The following is a 19734-nucleotide window of genomic DNA, read 5'->3' as shown; positions in this document are numbered from 1 at the left end:
GGCAGGAAGCTTGGCCCCGGTGATGTACTGGGCCATACTCACTACCCTCTGTAGCGCCTTACGGTCTGATGCCGAGCAGTTGCCATACCAGGCGGTGATGCAACTGGTCAAGATGCTCTTAATGGTGCAGCTATAGAGTTTTTTGAGGATCTGGGGACCCATGCCAAATCTTTTCAGTCTCCTTAGGCTGAAAATGTGTTGTCGTGATCTCTTCACTACTGTCTTGGTGTGTTTGGACCATGATAGTTTGTTGGTGATGTGGACACCAAGGAACTTGAAACTCTCGAACCGCTTCACAATAGCCCCGTCGATGTGAATGGGGGCGTGTTCGGCCTTCCTTTTCCTGTAGTCCACGATCAGCTCCTTTGTTTTGCTCACGTTGAGGGAGAGGTTGTTGTCGTGGCACCACATTGACAGATCTCTGACCTCCTCCTTATAGGCTGGTTCATCGTTGTCAGTGATCAGGCCTGCCGCTGTTGTGTCGTCAGCAAACTTAATGATGGTGTTGAAGTCGTGCTTGGACTCGAGGGTGAACAGGGAGTACAAGCGGGATCTAAGCACGCACCCCAGAGGGGCCCCCGTGTTGAGGATCAGCGTGGCAGATGCGTTGTTGCCTACCCTTACCACCTGGGGGCAGCCCGCCAGGAAGTCCAGGATCCAATTGCTGAGGGAGGTGTTTAGTCCCAGGGTCCTTAGTTTAGTGATGAGCTTTGTGGGCGTTATGGTGTTGAACGCTGAGCTGTAGTCAATGAACAGCACTCTCACATAGGTGTTCCTTTTCTCAAGGTAAATGTCCTGTTGGTAGGAAAGTCTTGAGCGGAGTTTATTTTCAAGTGATTGCACGTTGGTCAGTAGAAAGGATGGTAGAGGCGGGTTACCCACTCGCCGACAAATTCTCACAAGGCACCCCTACCTCCGCCCCCTGTATTTCGGTCTTTTCTTCATGCAAATGATGTGGATTTGGGCCTGGTCTTGGAGATGCAGAATTTCCTTCGCGTCAGACTCATTAAAGAAAACATCCCTGTTCTGATATCCAGAAGCTCTTTTCTGTCATAATAGATGGTAGCAGCTACAAAATAAGTTACAAACAATGTGAAAAAACAACAAAATATCACAGTTGGTTAAAACGGCAGCCATCCCCTGGCGCCATTCTTCATTGCACTCCACCCGTGTTAGAGAAATGAACAGTGTCTGTGTTGAGGAGACCGTCGATAGATAGATGTTGACAATCTCAATTAATAAGCATACAGTTCCTGATTTATGAGAGATGTGTTTGTTGCAGACAGAGACCAGGAGGATAACTCACATCTCTGCTGAGCAGAAGAGACGTTTCAACATCAAGCTAGGCTTTGATACTCTACACAGTCTCGTCACCACACTAAGCTCTCAGCCAAGTATAAAGGTAGGTACTGCAGATATCCAAGACTCTGATTTTTCACATTAAAAAGTATGCCAAACAAAAATCTTTTATTGCAAAGTTAAACAAACCACACTCTTCTATCCACCAGGACTACTTTTAACCATTTCCACAGGACATTTTACAAAAATACATGTAAAGTGCAACAGAATGACCCTCAGTTTTTTTTATGTGACCACGTTTTTCAAAAACTCAGTTTATCTACTCCGAATTAGGGTTCTAAGATCTTAATTCAGAAAGAATGGGGTGTCAGCTATGACATGACAACTTGAGTTTGAAAAAATATATTCTGGTTCAGTACAGTAAAGTACAGTACAATAGAGTAGATTATACTGTACTCTACTCTAATGTGCTGTACTGTACTAAACTGTACAGTACAGTACTATATTGTACTGACCTATACTTTACTGTACTGTACAGTGCTGTGCTGTCCAAACTTGTGAAACAGACGTCTATGATGGGTTCAGATTTGGACTGATCAAATTTCAACTACTTTTCAACGTCCAGTGTTAGTCGATGCACAGTGGTTGAGAGGGCTGGTTACAGTAAATGGAAAGAGAGTGGGCTCATGGGTAGTTGTCAGTAAGAGCTGGGAGAAGTGACATTAACTGGAGAGAGAGAGAGAAGAGAGACTGGGAGAGAGAGGGAGGGGTTCTTCAGACTGTTTTCACACTCTTGCTTTGACTACCATTTTACAGAAAGAGAAAGAAAAGAGTGGTGACCCAACTGTGGTTTGTAACTACTATGAATTCCCATAGGCAATTCAGTTGCAGTCATTCTGTTACTGATTTTGGGTTATTCCGTTACTGATCTGGTAGCAGAATGATGCATTTTAATCACTTAATAAATCACAAAACCAAATTGCTATCAGTAGAAACACTATAGCTAATTGGTCGGTCTACCTTTACTTGTTACTTCTGTGAATTTTCATTATCCTTTCTCCTCATGAGGGTTGAGAAATTAGAAAATATCTTAAAGATATGTGGGTTTTTGGTCACAGAAGACAAATCATTTCTGCACAACTAACTATAAATGTTGATTTTAGTTGGCAGGGCTCTTTACTTCAGTGTTATTGTGTTTTGATGTATTTCTAATACCTTTTAAGACTTTTGCTACCAGGTGTTTTCCAATACCCCTTTTCCAACTGTTTGACCATATCAATGCCTTTTCCTTTTCACATTTTGTGAGAATTTTTTTGATTTTTTATATGCCTTAATTTCTCAAATATATAGGCTCTTATCATTCATTTGACACCAACTTTTATGTGCTACTATGAACTTCATATGTTAGTGCTCATGCAGGTTTTACATTGGAAATGCCTACTGCACAAAACAAGGCATAGTGGAGCAGAGGATGGGAAGCTGCAATGAGCCGTATTCAGGAACTGTTATCAACACCAATCACCTCAGTTACAGTAACACAGAATGGTTTTAGTAATCATATCTTGCCACTATTCCAAACACACAGCATGAGATTCCGTGTGGTGTTTCCCAGCAGTAACCCCTTTGTTCCATAGAAATAGAACAAGTAAATACATGGAGCATTATGTATCTACATTATTGTCTCTGTGCTCTGTCCCATGTCCCAGATCAGCAAGGCCACAACGCTACATAAGACAGTCGAGTACATCAGTAAGATGCAGCAGGAGAGATCTCAGCTACATGAGGAGGCTCAGAGACTCAGGGACGAAATTCTGCTCCTCAACTCTGCCATCAAGTAAGACCACCATCTTGAAACACATTAAACATAATCTGTGTGTGTGTGTGTGTGTGTGTATGTGATCATACCACTTCTCTCCCGATGCAGTGTATGCCAGCAGCAGCTGCCTGCCACCGGTGTGCCCATTACCCGTCAACGCTTCGACCACATGAGGGAGAAGTTCAGAGAGTACGTCCGGGCGCAGACACTACAGAACTGGAAGTTTTGGATCGTATCTTTAAACTCAGTGATAGCACAATTAGGAGAAGCATAGATTCAGTGTTAGATCCAGACCTGGGTTCAAATAGTATTTGTTTTCTTTCAAATAATGTACTTTTTCTGGTGTGCCAGATGGTCTTTTTTTTTTAAATAGATGACTCCATTGTTTACATTGCACCAGACAAGATCAGTCAACCGCGCCTACAGTATTTGGAAAAAGCTAATCAAATGGTCTGTTTTTGACTAGTAGCTCACATATGAACAGCCAATGAACATATATGCATATTTTGTATCATATATTGTAAATAGTGTCATGTGTGTCATAATAATACATGAATCAGGTGCTTTCCTAAACACGGGCTCAGTTCAGCATTATCATAGAGCCCTTGTTTGAGTCCTATAACGGGATGGTGTCCACAGCCAGTGTTGAGGATCTTTGTCGCACCACTCTGTCCTGGCTGGACCAGCACTGCTCTCTGCCTGCCCTCAGACCCAGTGAGTTCAACATCACCAGCTTCAATGACTATCAGTTCGTCATCTAGTCTGTCTGTCTGTTAGTCATCTAGTTTTTGTCTATCTGTCTCTGTGTTTATCTATCTTCTGTCAGTTAGTCATCAAGTGTTACTCTGTGAGTCTCTCTCATTTTTCTCTTTCTCTCACTCCTCATCTCCCTCTTACCTGATCCTCTCCTCAGTGGTCCTTAGTTCACTCCGTCTCCTGAGCACCTCCACGTCCATCCTGACAGACCCCAGCCTGGTGCCAGAGCAGGCCACCCAGGCGGTCACCCAGGCTAAGGGCCTCCCCCACCCTCACCTCCCTGGCCAACCGCAGGACCAGTGAGAGACCGTAGCCTGCTCCCCAAGAAAGCCACCCAGGTTGTCACCCAGGGCCTCCCCCACCCTACCCATCCCCAGGACCACTCTCCCTCCACGTGGCCCATTAACAGGGAAAACACACAGCCTATGTGACCCTATGGAACATTATAGTACCCTGTAACACAAAAGCCCAGTGACCCTATGGAACATTTTGAATACCGTAGATTGAAAACCAAATGGTGCCAATGGATCACAGAGCTGAACCCACTTTCAAGCACACATACAGTAGGTATGGTACGGTTTAGTGCCCAAAATAACTATATGATTCTTGGAGGGACCAGAACATTTCTATCCTTTACAAAAGGGATCATGTATATAAGGAGGACTGGAGGTTCAGCATGGAGGACTTAATCCCAGACCAACACCCACCACCTCACCATTTCCTGATCAACCAATGTACTCGAATAAGCACAAAACATTCCAAAGCTATAATCTTAGTTATATTCTTAGCTATAACCTTTCTGTAAGGTTACCTCGTATAATGCACTTTTATGGGTGATTTTATAGTGCTGAAATAATTTTGAAGTGACCATTTTTGTGTTCTGTTGTCCCAATAAAATTCAAAATGAGGGAAGAGAAATTGAACGGGGGTGCTTTTCAATCCACATAGGCTACTATATCTGTGAATGAATAACTATAATTATATCCTGTAGTATATATATCCCATCTGGTAACACAGCTGCCAAAGGTATTTAACTATTCTGTGCTAATTGTCTCTCAGGTTATGATTGTATTGTATATTGGAAGTATGGTCATACCCAACAACACACTATCCCCTGCTTAATAAAACCGTCTTGAAGGCAAATAGATGAGCCATATGTTTCCTACAGGCACGCTAATATTTCGATATTAATTTGATCATGTCAATACTCCGAGTTTGGCATTAGTCATTTTAACGCCTTACTCTGATTATGGTTTTTGGAGTAAGGTCATAATCTATGCATAAACCGATTAAAACACCTGGATTTTCAGCTCTTTCAAACATGTAAACCACACAGATGTAACGATATTCTTCGTCCTCCTCTGACGAGGAGTAAGAAATGTCGGACCAATGCGCAGAGTGGTATGTGTCCATGTTAATATTTAATGAATCAACTGAACACTGAAAATACAAAATAACAACGTGAAAGACAGAAACGAAAACGAAACAGTCCTGAAAGGTGCAGACACACAACAGAAAATAATCACTCACAAAACACAGGTGGGAAAAGGCTACCTAAGTATGATTCTCAATCAGAGACAACGAGCGACACCTGCCTCTGATTGAGAACCATACCAGGCCAAACACATAAACACAACATAGAAAAAAGAACATAGACTACCCACCCCAACCCACGCCCTGACCATACTAAAACAAAGACATAACAAAGGAACTAAGGTCAGAACGTGACAACAGATGCTATTACATTTCTTTATATAGGATTCAATATGTAATTATATGATGTAAACATATTAAAGGGTAAATCTACAGTTGAAACAATAACAAGGCAGCACCCAGCCTCTGTTTTTGGTAAAAAGCTGAGAGATGGGCCTGGAGAAATGTTACCACTCTCAAATGCACAGACAGAGTTATGGATGCAAGGACTGACCATCCATGGACTGAGCATCCCTTTTAAAATTCAAGTTTTAACCATATTTTGAGGCTATAAATGATTTGTTTAAATGAACATTGTTTACAAACATTGGAATAATACAAGCTAACATTTTGGGTTATCATAGGCTATGACAGTTGAATTAAGTTAATGAGGCATATATAAGTTATTTTCAAGAATCAAATGGTATATATTATTTATAAGTCCAAAAATGGATGGAGCAACTGCAGACTGCCCCTTAAATCAGAGTACCTGTGATGTGTTCTGTGTCATATGTGATACCTGTATATTTAAAATGTTTGGCTGAAGGAAAGCTGCCTCTTCCGATATGTAGACTACGCGCAGACTACACGCAAGTATAACACACAAGGTGCAATTTCAAAATTGTATTGTGCATCAGCAGTTTTCCACTTGTTCTGTCAGTCACTGACAGTCACTCAATTAGCCCATGTCAGCTAAACAGGTAATCTAGCCAGTCATCTAAAGTGGTTATTTGGATCTGGGATGCTGATTGATTGATAGCAGATCCCCGAGTAATTCTGGTTCACAGCTCCATTGAAATTGTGCCAAAGCCCAGCCAGGCCATTCATAAACTTCATCTCCCCTGGAAAAAAAGCGGCAAGACATTATTTCCCCATGCTTGTAGCCTAGCATTTGCAGCATTGAGGGTTTGTCTAAATCAGGGGTGCTCAAAGTTTTTGTGGGCCAAAATATAATCTGAGTGGTAGACCTCAGGCCGAACAAATAGACAATATTTATTGAGAAAAATAAAAAGTAAACAATAGCTATTTCAAGTCTTTAAACAATAGCTTTTTTTAAACTAATCATAAAATTACACTTAAAACAATCAAATTGTAGCCATATAACTTGACACGTAACAACACATTTGGATTAACATTATTAAAGATGTATTACATTTTTATCATTGTAACATAGAAACTGCAACCAATAGCCCCTGGCTAATAGCCCCTGGCTATCCCTAAATAAAATAAAATGGTGCTTTCTGGTTTGCTTAACATAAGAAATATGAAATTATTTATACTTTTACTTTTACAGTGGTAGTAAAAGTAAAGATAGATTGATAGAAAAAGAGAAAGTCAGTAAAATACTACTTGAGTAAAAGGTTTAAAAGTTTGAAATATAGCCTACTTATAGTGCCATCTGAAAGTATTCAGACCCCTTGACTTTTTCCACATTTTGTTATGTTTACAGCCTTATTCTAAAATGGATTAAATAAAAACAATTCCTCAAAGTCTACACACAAAAGGTGTGTCCAAACATTTGTATTAAAAATACAAAACAGAAATAGCTTATTTGCACACAGTACCAGTCAAATGTTTGGACACGCCTACTCATTCAAATCAAATCAAATCAAATGTATTTATATAGCCCTTCGTACATCAGCTGATATCTCAAAGTGCTGTACAGAAACCCAGCCTAAAACCCCAAACAGCAAACAATGCAGGTGTAAAAGCACGGTGGCTAGGAAAAACTCCCTAGAAAGGCCAAAACCTAGGAAGAAACCTAGAGAGGAACCAGACTATGTGGGGTGGCCAGTCCTCTTTTGGCTGTGCCGGGTAGAGATTATAACAGAACATGACCAAGATGTTCAAATGTTCATAAATGACCAGCATGGTCGAATAATAATAAGGCAGAACAGTTGAAACTGGAGCAGCAGCACAGTCAGGTGGACTGGGGACAGCAAGGAGTCATCATGTCAGGTAGTCCTGGGGCACGGTCCTAGGGCTCAGGTCCTCCGAGAGAGAGAAAGAAAGAGAGAATTAGAGAGAGCATATGTGGGGTGGCCAGTCCTCTTCTGGCTGTGCCGGGTGGAGATTATAACAGAACGTGGCCAAGATGTTCAAATGTTCATAAATGACCAGCATGGTTGAATAATAGTAAGGCAGAACAGTTGAAACTGGAGCAGCAGCATGGCCAGGTGGACTGGGGACAGCAAGGAGTCATCATGTCAGGTAGTCCTGGGACATGGTCCTAGGGCCCAGACCAGTTGAAACTGGAGCAGCAGCATGGCCAGGTGGACTGGGGACAGCAAGGAGTCATCATGTCAGGTAGTCCTGGGGCATGGTCCTAGGGCTCAGGTCCTCCGAGAGAGAGAGAGAAAGAAAGAGAGAAGGAGAGAATTAGAGAACGCACACTTAGATTCACACAGGACACCGAATAGGACAGGAGAAGTACTCCAGATATAACAAACTGACCCTAGCCCCCCGACACATAAACTACTGCAGCATAAATACTGGAGGCTGAGACAGGAGGGGTCAGGAGACACTGTGGCCCCATCCGAGGACACCCCCGGACAGGGCCAAACAGGAAGGATATAACCCCACCCACTTTGCCAAAGCACATCCCCCACACCACTATTCAAGGGTTTTCTTTATTTTGACTATTTTCTACATTGTAGAATAATAGTGAAGACATCAAAACTATGAAATAACACAAATGGAATGCATTTCAATTTTACAGGTGTGCCTTGTTAAAAGTTAATTTGTGGAATTTCTGTCCTGAATGCATTTGAGCCAATCAGTTGTGTTGAGACAAGGTAGGGGTGGTACAGAGAAGATAGCTCTACTTGGTAAAAGATCAAGCCCATATTATGGCAAGAACAGCTCAAATAAGCAAAGAGAAACAACAGTCCATCATTACTTTAAGACATGAAGGTCAGTCAATGCAGAACATTTCAAGAACTTCTTTAAGGGTAATCGCAAAAACTATCAAGCGCTATGATGAAACTGTCTCTCATGAGGACCGCCACAGGAAAGGAAGACCCAGAGTTACCTCTGCTGCAGAGGATAAGTTTATTAGAGTTACCAGCCCAAATAAATGCGTGAATCATGCCTTCATGGTCAAATTGTTGCAAAGAAACTACTACTATAGGACACCAATAATAAGAAGAGACTTCCTTGGGCCAAGAAACACGAGCAATGGACATTAGACCAGTGGAAATCTGTTCCTTGGTCTGATGAGTCCAAATGTGAGCTTTTTGGTTCCAACCGCGTGTCTTTGTGAGACGCAGAGTATGTGAACGGATGATCTCTGCATGTGTACTTCCCAACATGAAGCATGGAGAAGGAGATGTGATGGTGTTAGGGTGCTTTGCTGGTGACACTGTCAGTGATTTATTTATTACTCAAGGCACACTTAACCAGCATGGCTACCACATCATTCTGCAGCGATACGCCAACCCATCTGGTTTGCGCTTAGTGGGACTATCATTTTTTTCCCAACAGGACAATGACCCAACACACCTCCAGGCTGTTTAAGGGCTATTTGACCAAGAAGTAGAGTAATGGAGTGCTGCATCAGATGACCTGGCCTCTACAATCACGCAACCTCAACCCAATTGAGATGGTTTGGGATGAGTTTGACCGCAGAGTGAAGGAAAAGCAGCCAACAAGTGCTCATTATACTCCTTCAAGACAGTTGGAAAAGCATTCCAGGTGAAGCTGGTTGAGAGAATGCCAAGAATGTGCAAAGTTGTCATCAAGGTAAAGGGTGGCTACTTTATCTCAAATATAAAACATGTTTTGATTTGTTTTTCACTTTTTAGGTTACTACATGATTCCATATGTGTTATTTCATAGTTTTGATGCCTTCACTATTATTCTACAATGTAGACAATATTAAAAATAAAGAAAAACCCTTGAATGAGTAGGTGGTCCAAACTTTTGACTGGTACTGTTAGTATTCAGACCCTTTGCTATGAGACTTGAAATTGAGCTCAGGTGCATCCTGTTTCCATTGATCATCCATGGGTTGTTTCTACAACTTGATTGGAGTCCACCTGTGTTAAATTCAATTGATTGGACATCATTTGAAAGGCACACACCTGTCTATATAATCTCCCACAGTTGACAGTGCAGGTCAGAGCAAAAACCAAGCCATTAGGTCGAAGGAATTGTCCGTAGAGCTCCAAGACAGGATTGTGTCGAGGCACAGAACTGGGGAAGGGTACCAAAAAACTTCTGCATCATTGAAGGTCCCCAAGAACACAGTGGCCTCCATAATTCTTAAATGGAAGAAAATTGGAACCACCAAGCTCTTCCTAGAGCTGTCCGCCCAGCCAAATTGAGCAATCGGGGGAGAAGGGCCTTGCTCAGGGAGGTGACAAAGAACCCGATGGTCACAGAGCTCTACAGTTTCTCTGTGGAGATGGGAGAAACTTCCTGAAGGACAACCATCTCTGCAGCACTCCACCAATCAGGCCTTTATGTAGAGTGGCCAGACGTAAGCCACTCCTCAGTAAAAGGCACATGACAGGCTGCTTGGAGTTTGCCAAAAGGCACCTAAAGACTCTCAGACCATGGGAAACAAGATTTTCTGGTCTGATGAAACCAAGATTGAACTCTTTGGTATGAATGCCAAGTGTCCCATCTGGAGGAAATCTGGCACCATGATTTTCAGCAGCAGGGACTTGGAGACTAGTCAGGATTGAGGGAAAGATGAATGGAGCAAAGTATAGAGATGCCTGATGAAAATCTGCTCCACAGCGCTCAGGACCTCAGCCTGGACGAAGGTTCACCGTCCAACAGGACAACAACCCTAAGCACACAGCCAAGACAATGCAGAGTGGCTTCGGGACAAGTCTCTGAAGGTCCTTGAGTGGCCCAGCCAAAGCCCGGACTTGAACCCCATCGCACATCTCGGGAGAGACCTGAAAATAGATGTGCAGCAACGCTCCCCATCCAACCTGACAGAGCTTGAGAGAATCTGCAGAGAAGAATGGGAGAAACTCCCCAAATACATTTTAGCCAAGCTTGTTGCGTCATACCCAATAAGACTCGACGCTGTAATCGCTGCCAAAGGTGCTTCAACAAAGTACTGATTAAAGGGTCTGAATGCTTATGTTAATGTGATATTTCACTTGTTAAAAAAAAAAAAGAAATTTGCACAAAAAAATTAAACCTATTTTTGCTTTGTCATTATGGGGTATTGTGTGTAGATTGATGAGGGGGAAAAAACTATTTAATCAATTTTAGAATAAGGCTGTGATGCAACAAAATGTGGAAAAAGTCAAGGGGTCTGAATACTTTCCGAATGTACTATAAGTAGGCTATCAATAGTAAATGTAATTGCTAAAATATACTTAAGTATCAAATGTAAAAGTGTATATATCATTTCAAATTCCTTATGTTACGCAAACCAGAAAGCACAATTGTATTTATTTTATTTAGGGATAGCCAGGGGCTATCTCCATCAATTGGACATAATTTACAAACAAAGCATGTGTGTTTGGTGTGTCTGTCAGATCAGAGGCAGTAGGGATGACCAGGGATGTTCTCTTGATAAGTTTGTGAATTGGACCATTTTCCTGTCCTGCTAAGCATTAAACTTTTGTCCGGGAAAATGTGTGGAGTAAAAAGTACATTATTTTCTTCAGGAATGTAGTGAAGTAAAAGTTGTAAACAATATATATAAATAGTGAAGTAAAGTACAGATACCCCCCCCCCCAAAAAAAAAAATACTTAGGTGGTATTTTAAAGTATTTTTACTTAAGTACTTTTTACCACTGCAAATAGGCATATCATGGCGTAAAGCATGTGTAGAATTGGATGAAATTAGTTTTAAACATTTTGCCCACAAGGTGGGGCTGCCCCTGACCAAATGTTGCTTGTTATTGATCTACAAGGAAGTGAGATCGAAATCAATTGGACTTTCCCAAAAAAATCATAGATTCACAATAATGGGGTTATTTTGTGCATGTAAACGTAGTCCCTATGGTATTATTTTGTACTCTACAATCAACCAGCATATGCTTGTGGTCAAAAAAAGTCGCGCTAGATGGCGCTATCCGAGCGTACACGTCCACTAAATATTACTCTTCCATGTCCAGGATTGTGTAGGCTATTTTTCTCAGACGTCATCCTGCGTTGTTCATAGATGCAATGTTCCCTCCCATCCGGTAGAGGTTACTGTGCAGTATTTTGGGCGTGGAGCGCTGTGTTTTTACAATACTGCTTTGCCGCTTCTTAGCGCTGTCCACTTCAGCACCAGGCAGGATAACAGTCAGCTCGAACTTTGGAATCCAGGACCACGAACAAAACCTTCACAAGAGGACGGCACCGCTCAGCGTCACACGGTGTCCGAAATACATAAACCATCACCGCCGTCAGACGTCCAACAACTCCGTTATTCACGAGAGAGAGAAGAACAAGGTAAGAAACATCACGTAAAACCGTGCTTATTCATAGAAGAGGATGAAGTTGGCAAGCTCGCGACAGCAGGCTGTTCGCGCATCAGTGAAGAATGAACGGTAGCTCGAGCCCCGTTAGCATACGCAGGCTGGATTAAATAAACAGATTAATTTCGCCGTTTTTATTTGACAATTACTTCTGTATTTGCATCAGATAAACACGACAATCTATTTTGCTATGGTACCGGCTAACTTCTGCGTTCAAGAACTGTCCATGTACAAAGAAAGACCGTTGTTGTTGTTAATCACACTGATCCGTGCTCTGCAGATGTCCCTGTTTTTTTTTTAAACATTTATTTCCGGAGCTAAAATGTTGCTTGCTTTGTCTTTAATTTGCAGGTTCACGAGTTGAGACGTTTACTGTTTACCGTTCAGGGAATTGTCTGTGGTTGTTCATAATCATTTTTGTCTCGAATATGAGCCACATTGATATGAGTAGGTGATGACAAAGTTCATTGGGTATGTTTGGAGGAGATGTGTTTATAATTACTTACTGTAATTAATCTTACTTGACAGTGCATTCAATGGAGTATGTTTCATCCTATGCTTGACTCCCTCCCCCCAAACCCTTAGTTATACATCATCTTCAATGTTGCATTTCTCACTATCAATAGTCAGAGTCCTGATTGTGATGAATGTCCTTGATTTGTTCCCCAATAATGGTACAGTATACAGTACATACTGAAATTGACCGGCATCCATGAATACAGGAATCCATCTCAGTTCAGTAGGGCTCAACTCAACTCAATGGGTAAATGTCTGCAAGCGTTTTACTAAACCCGCTAAATATGTGTGTGTGACCAAAAAAATGGGATTTGATTTGAAATTGCTCCCATTTCCCCATAGTTCCTGATGCAGTTTGCACTTGTTTAGCAGTGGGTCTGTCTGGCTTAGTTCCGCGTGGAGGTAGACACCTTTACAATAACTAAATACACACATCATGACAGCATTGAAAGACGAGGAGAGAGTCGGTGTCGTCCTAACCAATATCAAACCACTTTTCCTTGTTTCACATCTGATGAACTGGTTGTACAGAAGATGCCGCCGTCATACGGTGTTGTTTTTTGTTGTCATACTGTGTATTGGTTGTCAAACACGGTGTAGCGGTTGTTTGTCACATGGTGAAGCTTCTGCAGTTGTCGTCATGCCGATAGGTCTCATCCAATGCTACTGTTAGTGTGATTGTGTGTGTTTGTTTAGCCCTCACCTCAGCAACCCTGTGAGGCGGTCAGCTAGTCAGCCGGCTACGTCCAGTCTAGCTCGATAGGCTGATAAAAAAAAGGATTAAGATCAGATTGTATTAAGATGAAGCTAGCTGCTGGCTGCTTGTTGTTCACACGCAAGGTGACAAAGAAAGGAAAGTTGAAGTCTGGCCAATAGAGATCCCTCGTCGCTGAGCTGGATGAGCCGTCGAAGCCGGTCACGGAACAGAAATCTCTCCTGTGCTCTATATCGCTCTCTTTCTCCTGCTCTCTATTGTCTCTTTTTTTTAATCTACATTTACATTCTGTCTGCTGTTCTATGAACTTGGTTATGTGACGAGCAGTGACATTTCCCCGTCTGCCACCCCTCTCTCTCTCTCTCTCTCTGTGCGTCTAGCTACTCCTGCTATTCTCTTTCTTCACATCCAGGCTCTGTCAGTCAGTGCCTCCCTCCCCGGGTGCTTCGTCCCCCAGCAGACACACGCTACTCCTCCTCCTCCCGTCCTACTTCCCTCATCCCCCTTTTTATGAAGGACACCCAGCACAGCTGGAAGTGGGAGGAAGGCAGGGGGAGATGAAGGTTGTAGCAGGGAGAGGGAGATGTGTCGGTTATGGGGTGCGGGGAGGACGAGAATGGAGGTGGAGGGGGGAGAGGGATCCAGGGAAGGGGGGGGGGGGGCATGTGTGTGTGTCCGGGCATATGCGTGTGCATGTGTTTGTGTGTGGAGAACAGAGAGGACAGGAGGGGGTGAGAGACAGTGCGAGGCACTAATGGCAATAGGTCATATACATTTAGCTGGTTGTATGTAAAGTCCCTGACAGTTCAGTAGACCTGAACTTGGTCATAGATGTATGACGAGGTCAGTAATGTGTGACTAACCACATGTTGTTTGATCCAGGAAGTCACCTTCAGATCTGTACTATCAAAGGAGGCTTTCTATTTGGGTTATAATGATGCAAAGGATTGCAACACTGTATTGTATAGCCTCTTCCGTAGATAAACTGTTATATGAATTATCACATAAAGACAAGCCGCTCGTCTTTCCTGTCTGCCTGCCCCATATACGCCCAGGGACTCGACATACAGTTCTGGTGGCCAAATTAGCACACCTCCGTTTCCTTGTTATAACACATACATATTTTTGATCTTATCCTCCTCCACGCAATCACACACACACACTTCACTTCATTCTCTGTCTTCATCTGTCTCCTAATGTCATTCTGCGTGCTTGTGTATGTGAGTGAGATCTGGCAGGCCTGTGTGTGTGTGCGTGTGTGTGTGTGTGTGTGTGGTGTGTGTGTGTGTGTGTGTGTGGTGTGTGTGTGAAAGAGAGATCTGGCGCATGTGCATGTGTGTGTGCTCGTTTGCGTGCTCATCTGCCTGTCTGGGCTACTGGAGACCTAGTCATGGACCCAATGTCGTGTTCCTCACAGATGGGAGAACGTATGCTTCCTCTTCCTTTTTAGAGTCCCTCTGCATGTACAGTAGTTCCCATGTATCCCTCTACAGCAGATGCTACTGGAGAAGGCTTGCAATTACCACACCAGATGACTCGTCCACAAAACTAGACCGTGGCTCTTTATGTCACTCACATCTGATAGATGCTTTAAAAGGGGCAATCTGCAGTTGCTACATCAAACGTATAATATGTACCCATTGATTCTTTAACTTTTTAAATGCCTCATGAGCTTAGTTCAACTGCTGTACCCCATCAGAACCCAAAATATAAGTTTTTGTACGCCAATGTTTGTAAACAAAGTAATTGTTAACGAACACTGTATATAGCCTCAAAACATGGTTCTAACCATAACGTTGATATCATGGGAAGGTCCGTTCTTGCATCCATAGGTCTGTCTATGAATTTGACGAGTGGTTACATTTCTCCAGCCCCGTCCCTGTCATTGTTTAAATTGCGAATTGCCTCTTTAAGACACGCTACCATTCTGGTGTGCTGTGTACTGTATTCACTTAGATAGCTTGTGTGTGTGTCCGTGTGCGTTCGTGCATGTCGGCTACCTGAGGTATGTGAGTGTGAGGTCAGCATAAAAGTCTGGGATCTAGATATTCCTTTACACCCAGAAGAAGACTTTATTCCATGTCCTTTGATCAGAGACAGTCAAGGCTTAGATTCTCTCATCAAGCAGCAAAAACACATTACATACAATTTAGATCAAGGACCCAAATGGAATAATTGAATAATTAAACCAGTCAGATACATTTTTTTTTTAACTGAGTCTTCTGCTAATATTGTGTCCTCTGCAGGCTGGTAGGCTGGTAGTTGTTAAATCAAGACTGATATATTCTCTTTCCTCCCCCCCCTGAGATTTCTTATTACTCAATAAAATATTGGCATTGTTATTCATCATTTGGATGAATTATAAAAACATTACTCCCCTACAGGGCTAACAGGCTTCTCTGCAGTATAGTAGAGCTGCTTCCCAAATGGCACCCTCTTCCCTGCATAATGCACCCTATTCCCTATGGGCCCTGGTCCAAAGTAGTGCAACGCACTAGTCTATAATAGGGTGCTGTTTGGGAGGCTACCTAGATATTAGGTGCTGTTTGGGAGGCTACCTAGATATTAGAGCAGGGAAGGCCTGTGTTTTTGATGAGAGGATCAGATGAAACTGCATTATTGAAGCGAACACACAGTCATGACATAAACTGGAGGGTGAAAATGCAGAGTTTTTCACATGCACGCATGCACAAACACACACACACACACACACAAACACACACAAACAAACAGGCACACGCACACATGCACAAACACACACGCACACAGGCACTCTTAGAGGGTTGGCTCTGTTTGAAGCTGTCGCTGAGTTACTACTCTGCAGCGTGAGGAAAGGGCACACTGCGCCTTTGGACAGCTCTGGGTGCTGTGTCTGTGTGTGTGTCCTCTTGGGATCCCCTCTCTCTCTCTCTCCTTTCACACTGACTTCAGAGCTGCTTTGAAGTTTCCTCCACAGTAACGGGGTGAAAGGAAGAGAGAAAGATGAAGGGAGGGAGATAGGGATAGGAAAAGAGGACAGTAAAGGAGTAGAGAGAAAGAAAGGGAGGAACAGAAAGAGGAGCTGCTTTATTTCTTGCCCCTAGTCTCTTCCCTTAGTCCCTTCTCCTTCAGTGGAGTAGTGGGAGAAGAGGACAAGAGAGAGAGGAGGGGAGACGAGTAGAGAGGAGAGGAGAGAAGAGATGAGTAGAGAGGACAAGAGATGAGTAGAGAGGACAAGAGAGGAGACGAGTAGAGAGGAGGTATGAGATAAGTAGAGAGGACAAGAGAGGAGACGAGGAGAGATGAGATGGGTAAAGAGGACAAGAGAGGAGACGAGTAGAGAGGAGAGAAGAGATGAGGAGAGAGGAGAGAAGAGATGAGGAGAGAAGAGATGAGTAGAGAGGAGAGAAGAGATGAGAAGAGATGAGTAGAAAGGAGAGATGAGTAGAGAGGAGAGAAGAGATGAGTAGAGAGGAGAGATGAGTAGAGAGGAGAGAAGAGATAAGTAGAAAGGAGAGATGAGTAGAGAGGACAAGAGAGGAGACGAGTAGAGAGGAGAGATGAGATAAGTAGAGAGGACAAGAGAGGAGACGAGTAGAAATGAGATGGGTAAAGAGGACAAGAGAAGAGATGAGTAGAGAGGAGAGAAGAGATGAGTAGAGAGGAGAGAAGAGATGAGTAGAGAGGAGAGAAGAGATGAGAAGAGAGAGAGAAGAGATGAGAAGAGATGAGTAGAAAGGAGAGATGAGGAGAGAAGAGATGAGAAGAGAGGAGAGAAGAGATGAGTAGAAAGGAGAGAAGAGATGAGTAGAAAGGAGAGATGAGTAGAGAGGACAAGAGAGGAGATGAGTAGAGAGGAGAGAGGAGATAAGTAGAGAGGACAAGAGAGGAGAGATGAGTAGAGAATGAGATGAGAGGACAAGAGAGGAGAGAGTAAAGAGATGACAAGAGAGGAGATGAGTAGAGAGGAGAGAAGAGATGAGTAGAGAGGAGAGAAGAGATGAGTAGAGAGGAGAGAAGAGATGAGTAGAGAGGAGAGGAGAGATGAGTAGAAAGGAGAGATGAGGAGAGAAGAGATGAGTAGAGTGGACAAGAGAGAAGAGCTGAGTAGAAAGGAGAGAAGAGATGAGTAGAAAGGAGAGATGAGTAGAGAGGACAAGAGAGGAGATGAGTAGAGAGGAGAGAGGAGATAAGTAGAGAGGACAAGAGAGGAGACGAGTAGAAATGAGATGGGTAAAGAGGACAAGAGAAGAGATGAGTAGAGAGGAGAGAAGAGATGAGTATAGAGGACAAGAGAGGAGAGATGAGTAGAGAGGAGAGAAGAGACAGAGAGGAGAGATGAGAAGAGGACAGGAGAGAGAGAGGAGAGAGATGAGTAGATGAGGAAAGGAGAGAGAGAGAGAGAGAGATGAGTAGAGAGGACAAGAGAGAAGAGATGAGTAGAGAGGAGAGAAGAGATGAGTAGAGAGGACAAGAGAGAAGAGATGAGTAGAGAGGAGAGAAGAGATGAGTATAGAGGACAAGAGAGAAGAGATGAGTAGAGAGGAGAGAAGAGATGAGTATAGAGGACAAGAGAGGAGAGATGAGTAGAGAGAAGAGATGAGTATAGAGGACAAGAGAGGAGAGATGAGTAGAGAGGACAAGAGAGGAGAGATGAGGAGAGAAGAGATGAGTAAAGAGGAGATGAGTAGAAAGGAGAGATGAGTAGAGAGGAGAGAAGATATGTGTATAGAGGACAAGAGAGAAGAGATGAGTATAGAGGACAAGAGAGAAGAGATGAGTAGAGAGGAGAAGAGAGAAGAGATGAGTAGAGAGGACAAGAGAGAAGAGATGAGGAGAGAAGAGATGAGTATAGAGGACAAGAGAGAAGAGATGAGTAGAGAGGAGAGAAGAGATGAGTATAGAGGACAAGAGAGGAGAGATGAGTAGAGAGGAGAGAAGAGATGAGTAGAGGGGACAAGAGAGAAGAGATGAGTATAGAGGACAAGAGAGGAGAGATGAGTAGAGAGGACAAGAGATGAGAGATGAGTAGAGAGGAGGGAAGAGATGAGTATAGAGGACAAGAGAGGAGAGATGAGTAGAGAGGAGACGAGTAGAGAGGAGAGAAGAGATGGGTAAAGAGGAGATGACTAGAAAGGAGAGAAGAGATGAGTATAGAGGACAAGAGAGAAGAGATGAGTAGAGAGGAGAGAAGAGATGAGTATAGAGGACAAGAGAGAAGAGATGAGTAGAGAGGAGAAGAGAGAAGAGATGAGTATAGAGGACAAGAGAGAAGAGATGAGTAGAGAGGAGAGAAGAGATGAGTATAGAGGACAAGAGAGAAGAGATGAGTAGAGAGGAGAAGAGAGAAGAGATGAGTAGAGAGGAGAGAAGAGATGAGTATAGAGGAGAAGAGAGAAGAGATGAGTAGAGAGGAGAGAAGAGATGAGTATAGAGGACAAGAGAGGAGAGATGAGTAGAGAGGAGAGAAGAGATGAGTATAGAGGACAAGAGAGGAGAGATGAGTAGAGAGAAGAGATGAGTATAGAGGACAAGAGAGGAGAGATGAGTAGAGAGACAAGAGGAGAGATGAGAGAGAGAAGAGATGAGTATAGAGGAAAGAGAGAAGAGATGAGTAGAAAGAGAAGAGATGAGTAGAGAGGAGAGAAGATATGAGGACAAGAGAAAGAGATGATAGAGGAGAAGAGAGAAGAGATGAGTATAGAGGACAAGAGAGAAGAGATGAGTAGAGAGGAGAAGAGAGAAGAGATGAGTATAGAGGACAAGAGAGAAGAGATGAGGAGAGAAGAGATGAGTATAGAGGACAAGAGAGAAGAGATGAGTAGAGAGGAGAGAAGAGATGAGTATAGAGGACAAGAGAGAGATGAGAGAGAGTAGAGAGATGAGATGAGAGAGAGAGAGAGATGAGTAGAGGGGACAAGAGAGAAGAGATGAGTATAGAGGACAAGAGAAGAGATGAGTAGAGAGGACAAGAGATGAGAGATGAGTAGAGAGAGAGAAGAGATGAGTATAGAGGACAAGAGAGGAGAGATGAGTAGAGAGAGGAGAGAGTAGAGAGGAGAGAGAGAGATGGGAAAGAGGAGATGAGAAAGGAGAGAAGAGAGATGAGTATAGAGGACAAGAGAGAAGAGATGAGTAGAGAGGAGAGAAGAGATGAGTATAGAGGAGAAGAGAGAAGAGATGAGTAGAGAGGAGAGAAGAGATGAGTATAGAGGACAAGAGAGGAGAGATGAGAAGAGAGAGAGATGAGTATAGAGGACAAGAGGAGAGATGAGTAGAGAGGAGAAGAGAGAGAGAGATGAGTAGAGGAGAGAAGAGAGAGAGATGAGAGATGAGATACAGAGGAGAGAAGAGATGAGTATAGAGACAAGAGAGAAGAGATGAGTAGAGGACAGAGAAGAGAGAAGAGATGAGTAGAGAGAGACAAGAGAGAAGAGATGAGTATAGAGGACAAGAGAGAAGAGATGAGTAGAGAGATGAGAAGAGAGAAGAGATGAGTATAGAGGACAAGAGAGAAGAGATGAGGA

General features: G+C 43.1%; 2 protein-coding genes and 1 long non-coding RNA gene across 4 annotated transcripts in view; 2 read left to right on the top strand and 1 right to left on the bottom strand.

The window, feature by feature from the left end:
• Nucleotides 1-5058, top strand: part of LOC115105396 (carbohydrate-responsive element-binding protein-like) — a 43567-nt gene extending 38509 nt beyond the window's left edge. Inside the window, exons 13-17 of the mRNA XM_029627389.2 lie at nt 1283-1402; nt 3006-3133; nt 3224-3347; nt 3700-3829; nt 4029-5058. Coding sequence (XP_029483249.2) covers nt 1283-1402; nt 3006-3133; nt 3224-3347; nt 3700-3829; nt 4029-4174 — 648 coding nt within the window. The 3' untranslated portion in view covers nt 4175-5058. The remainder of the gene's footprint in view (nt 1-1282; nt 1403-3005; nt 3134-3223; nt 3348-3699; nt 3830-4028) is intronic.
• A 215-nt stretch (nt 5059-5273) lies between these two features.
• The window catches only part of LOC135563794 (uncharacterized), a 91469-nt gene continuing 77008 nt past the window's right edge, over nt 5274-19734 (bottom strand). The window contains exon 2 of the long non-coding RNA XR_010460517.1: nt 5274-7903. This is a non-coding gene — a long non-coding RNA (uncharacterized LOC135563794). The remainder of the gene's footprint in view (nt 7904-19734) is intronic.
• LOC115105395 (serine/arginine repetitive matrix protein 3) overlaps nt 11781-19734 on the top strand; it is a 173279-nt gene continuing 165325 nt past the window's right edge. Inside the window, exon 1 of one of the 2 annotated variants that reach the window (XM_065007271.1) lies at nt 11781-11971. The gene's annotated coding sequence lies outside the window, so the exon portion shown is untranslated. The remainder of the gene's footprint in view (nt 11972-19734) is intronic. The other variant, XM_029627388.2, reaches the window with a different exon arrangement.

This window comes from Oncorhynchus nerka, linkage group LG22 (assembly GCF_034236695.1).
Source record: "Oncorhynchus nerka isolate Pitt River linkage group LG22, Oner_Uvic_2.0, whole genome shotgun sequence".
In the NCBI taxonomy this organism is placed as follows: Eukaryota; Metazoa; Chordata; class Actinopteri; order Salmoniformes; family Salmonidae; genus Oncorhynchus; species Oncorhynchus nerka.
This window is presented reverse-complemented; position numbering and strand designations above follow the sequence as displayed.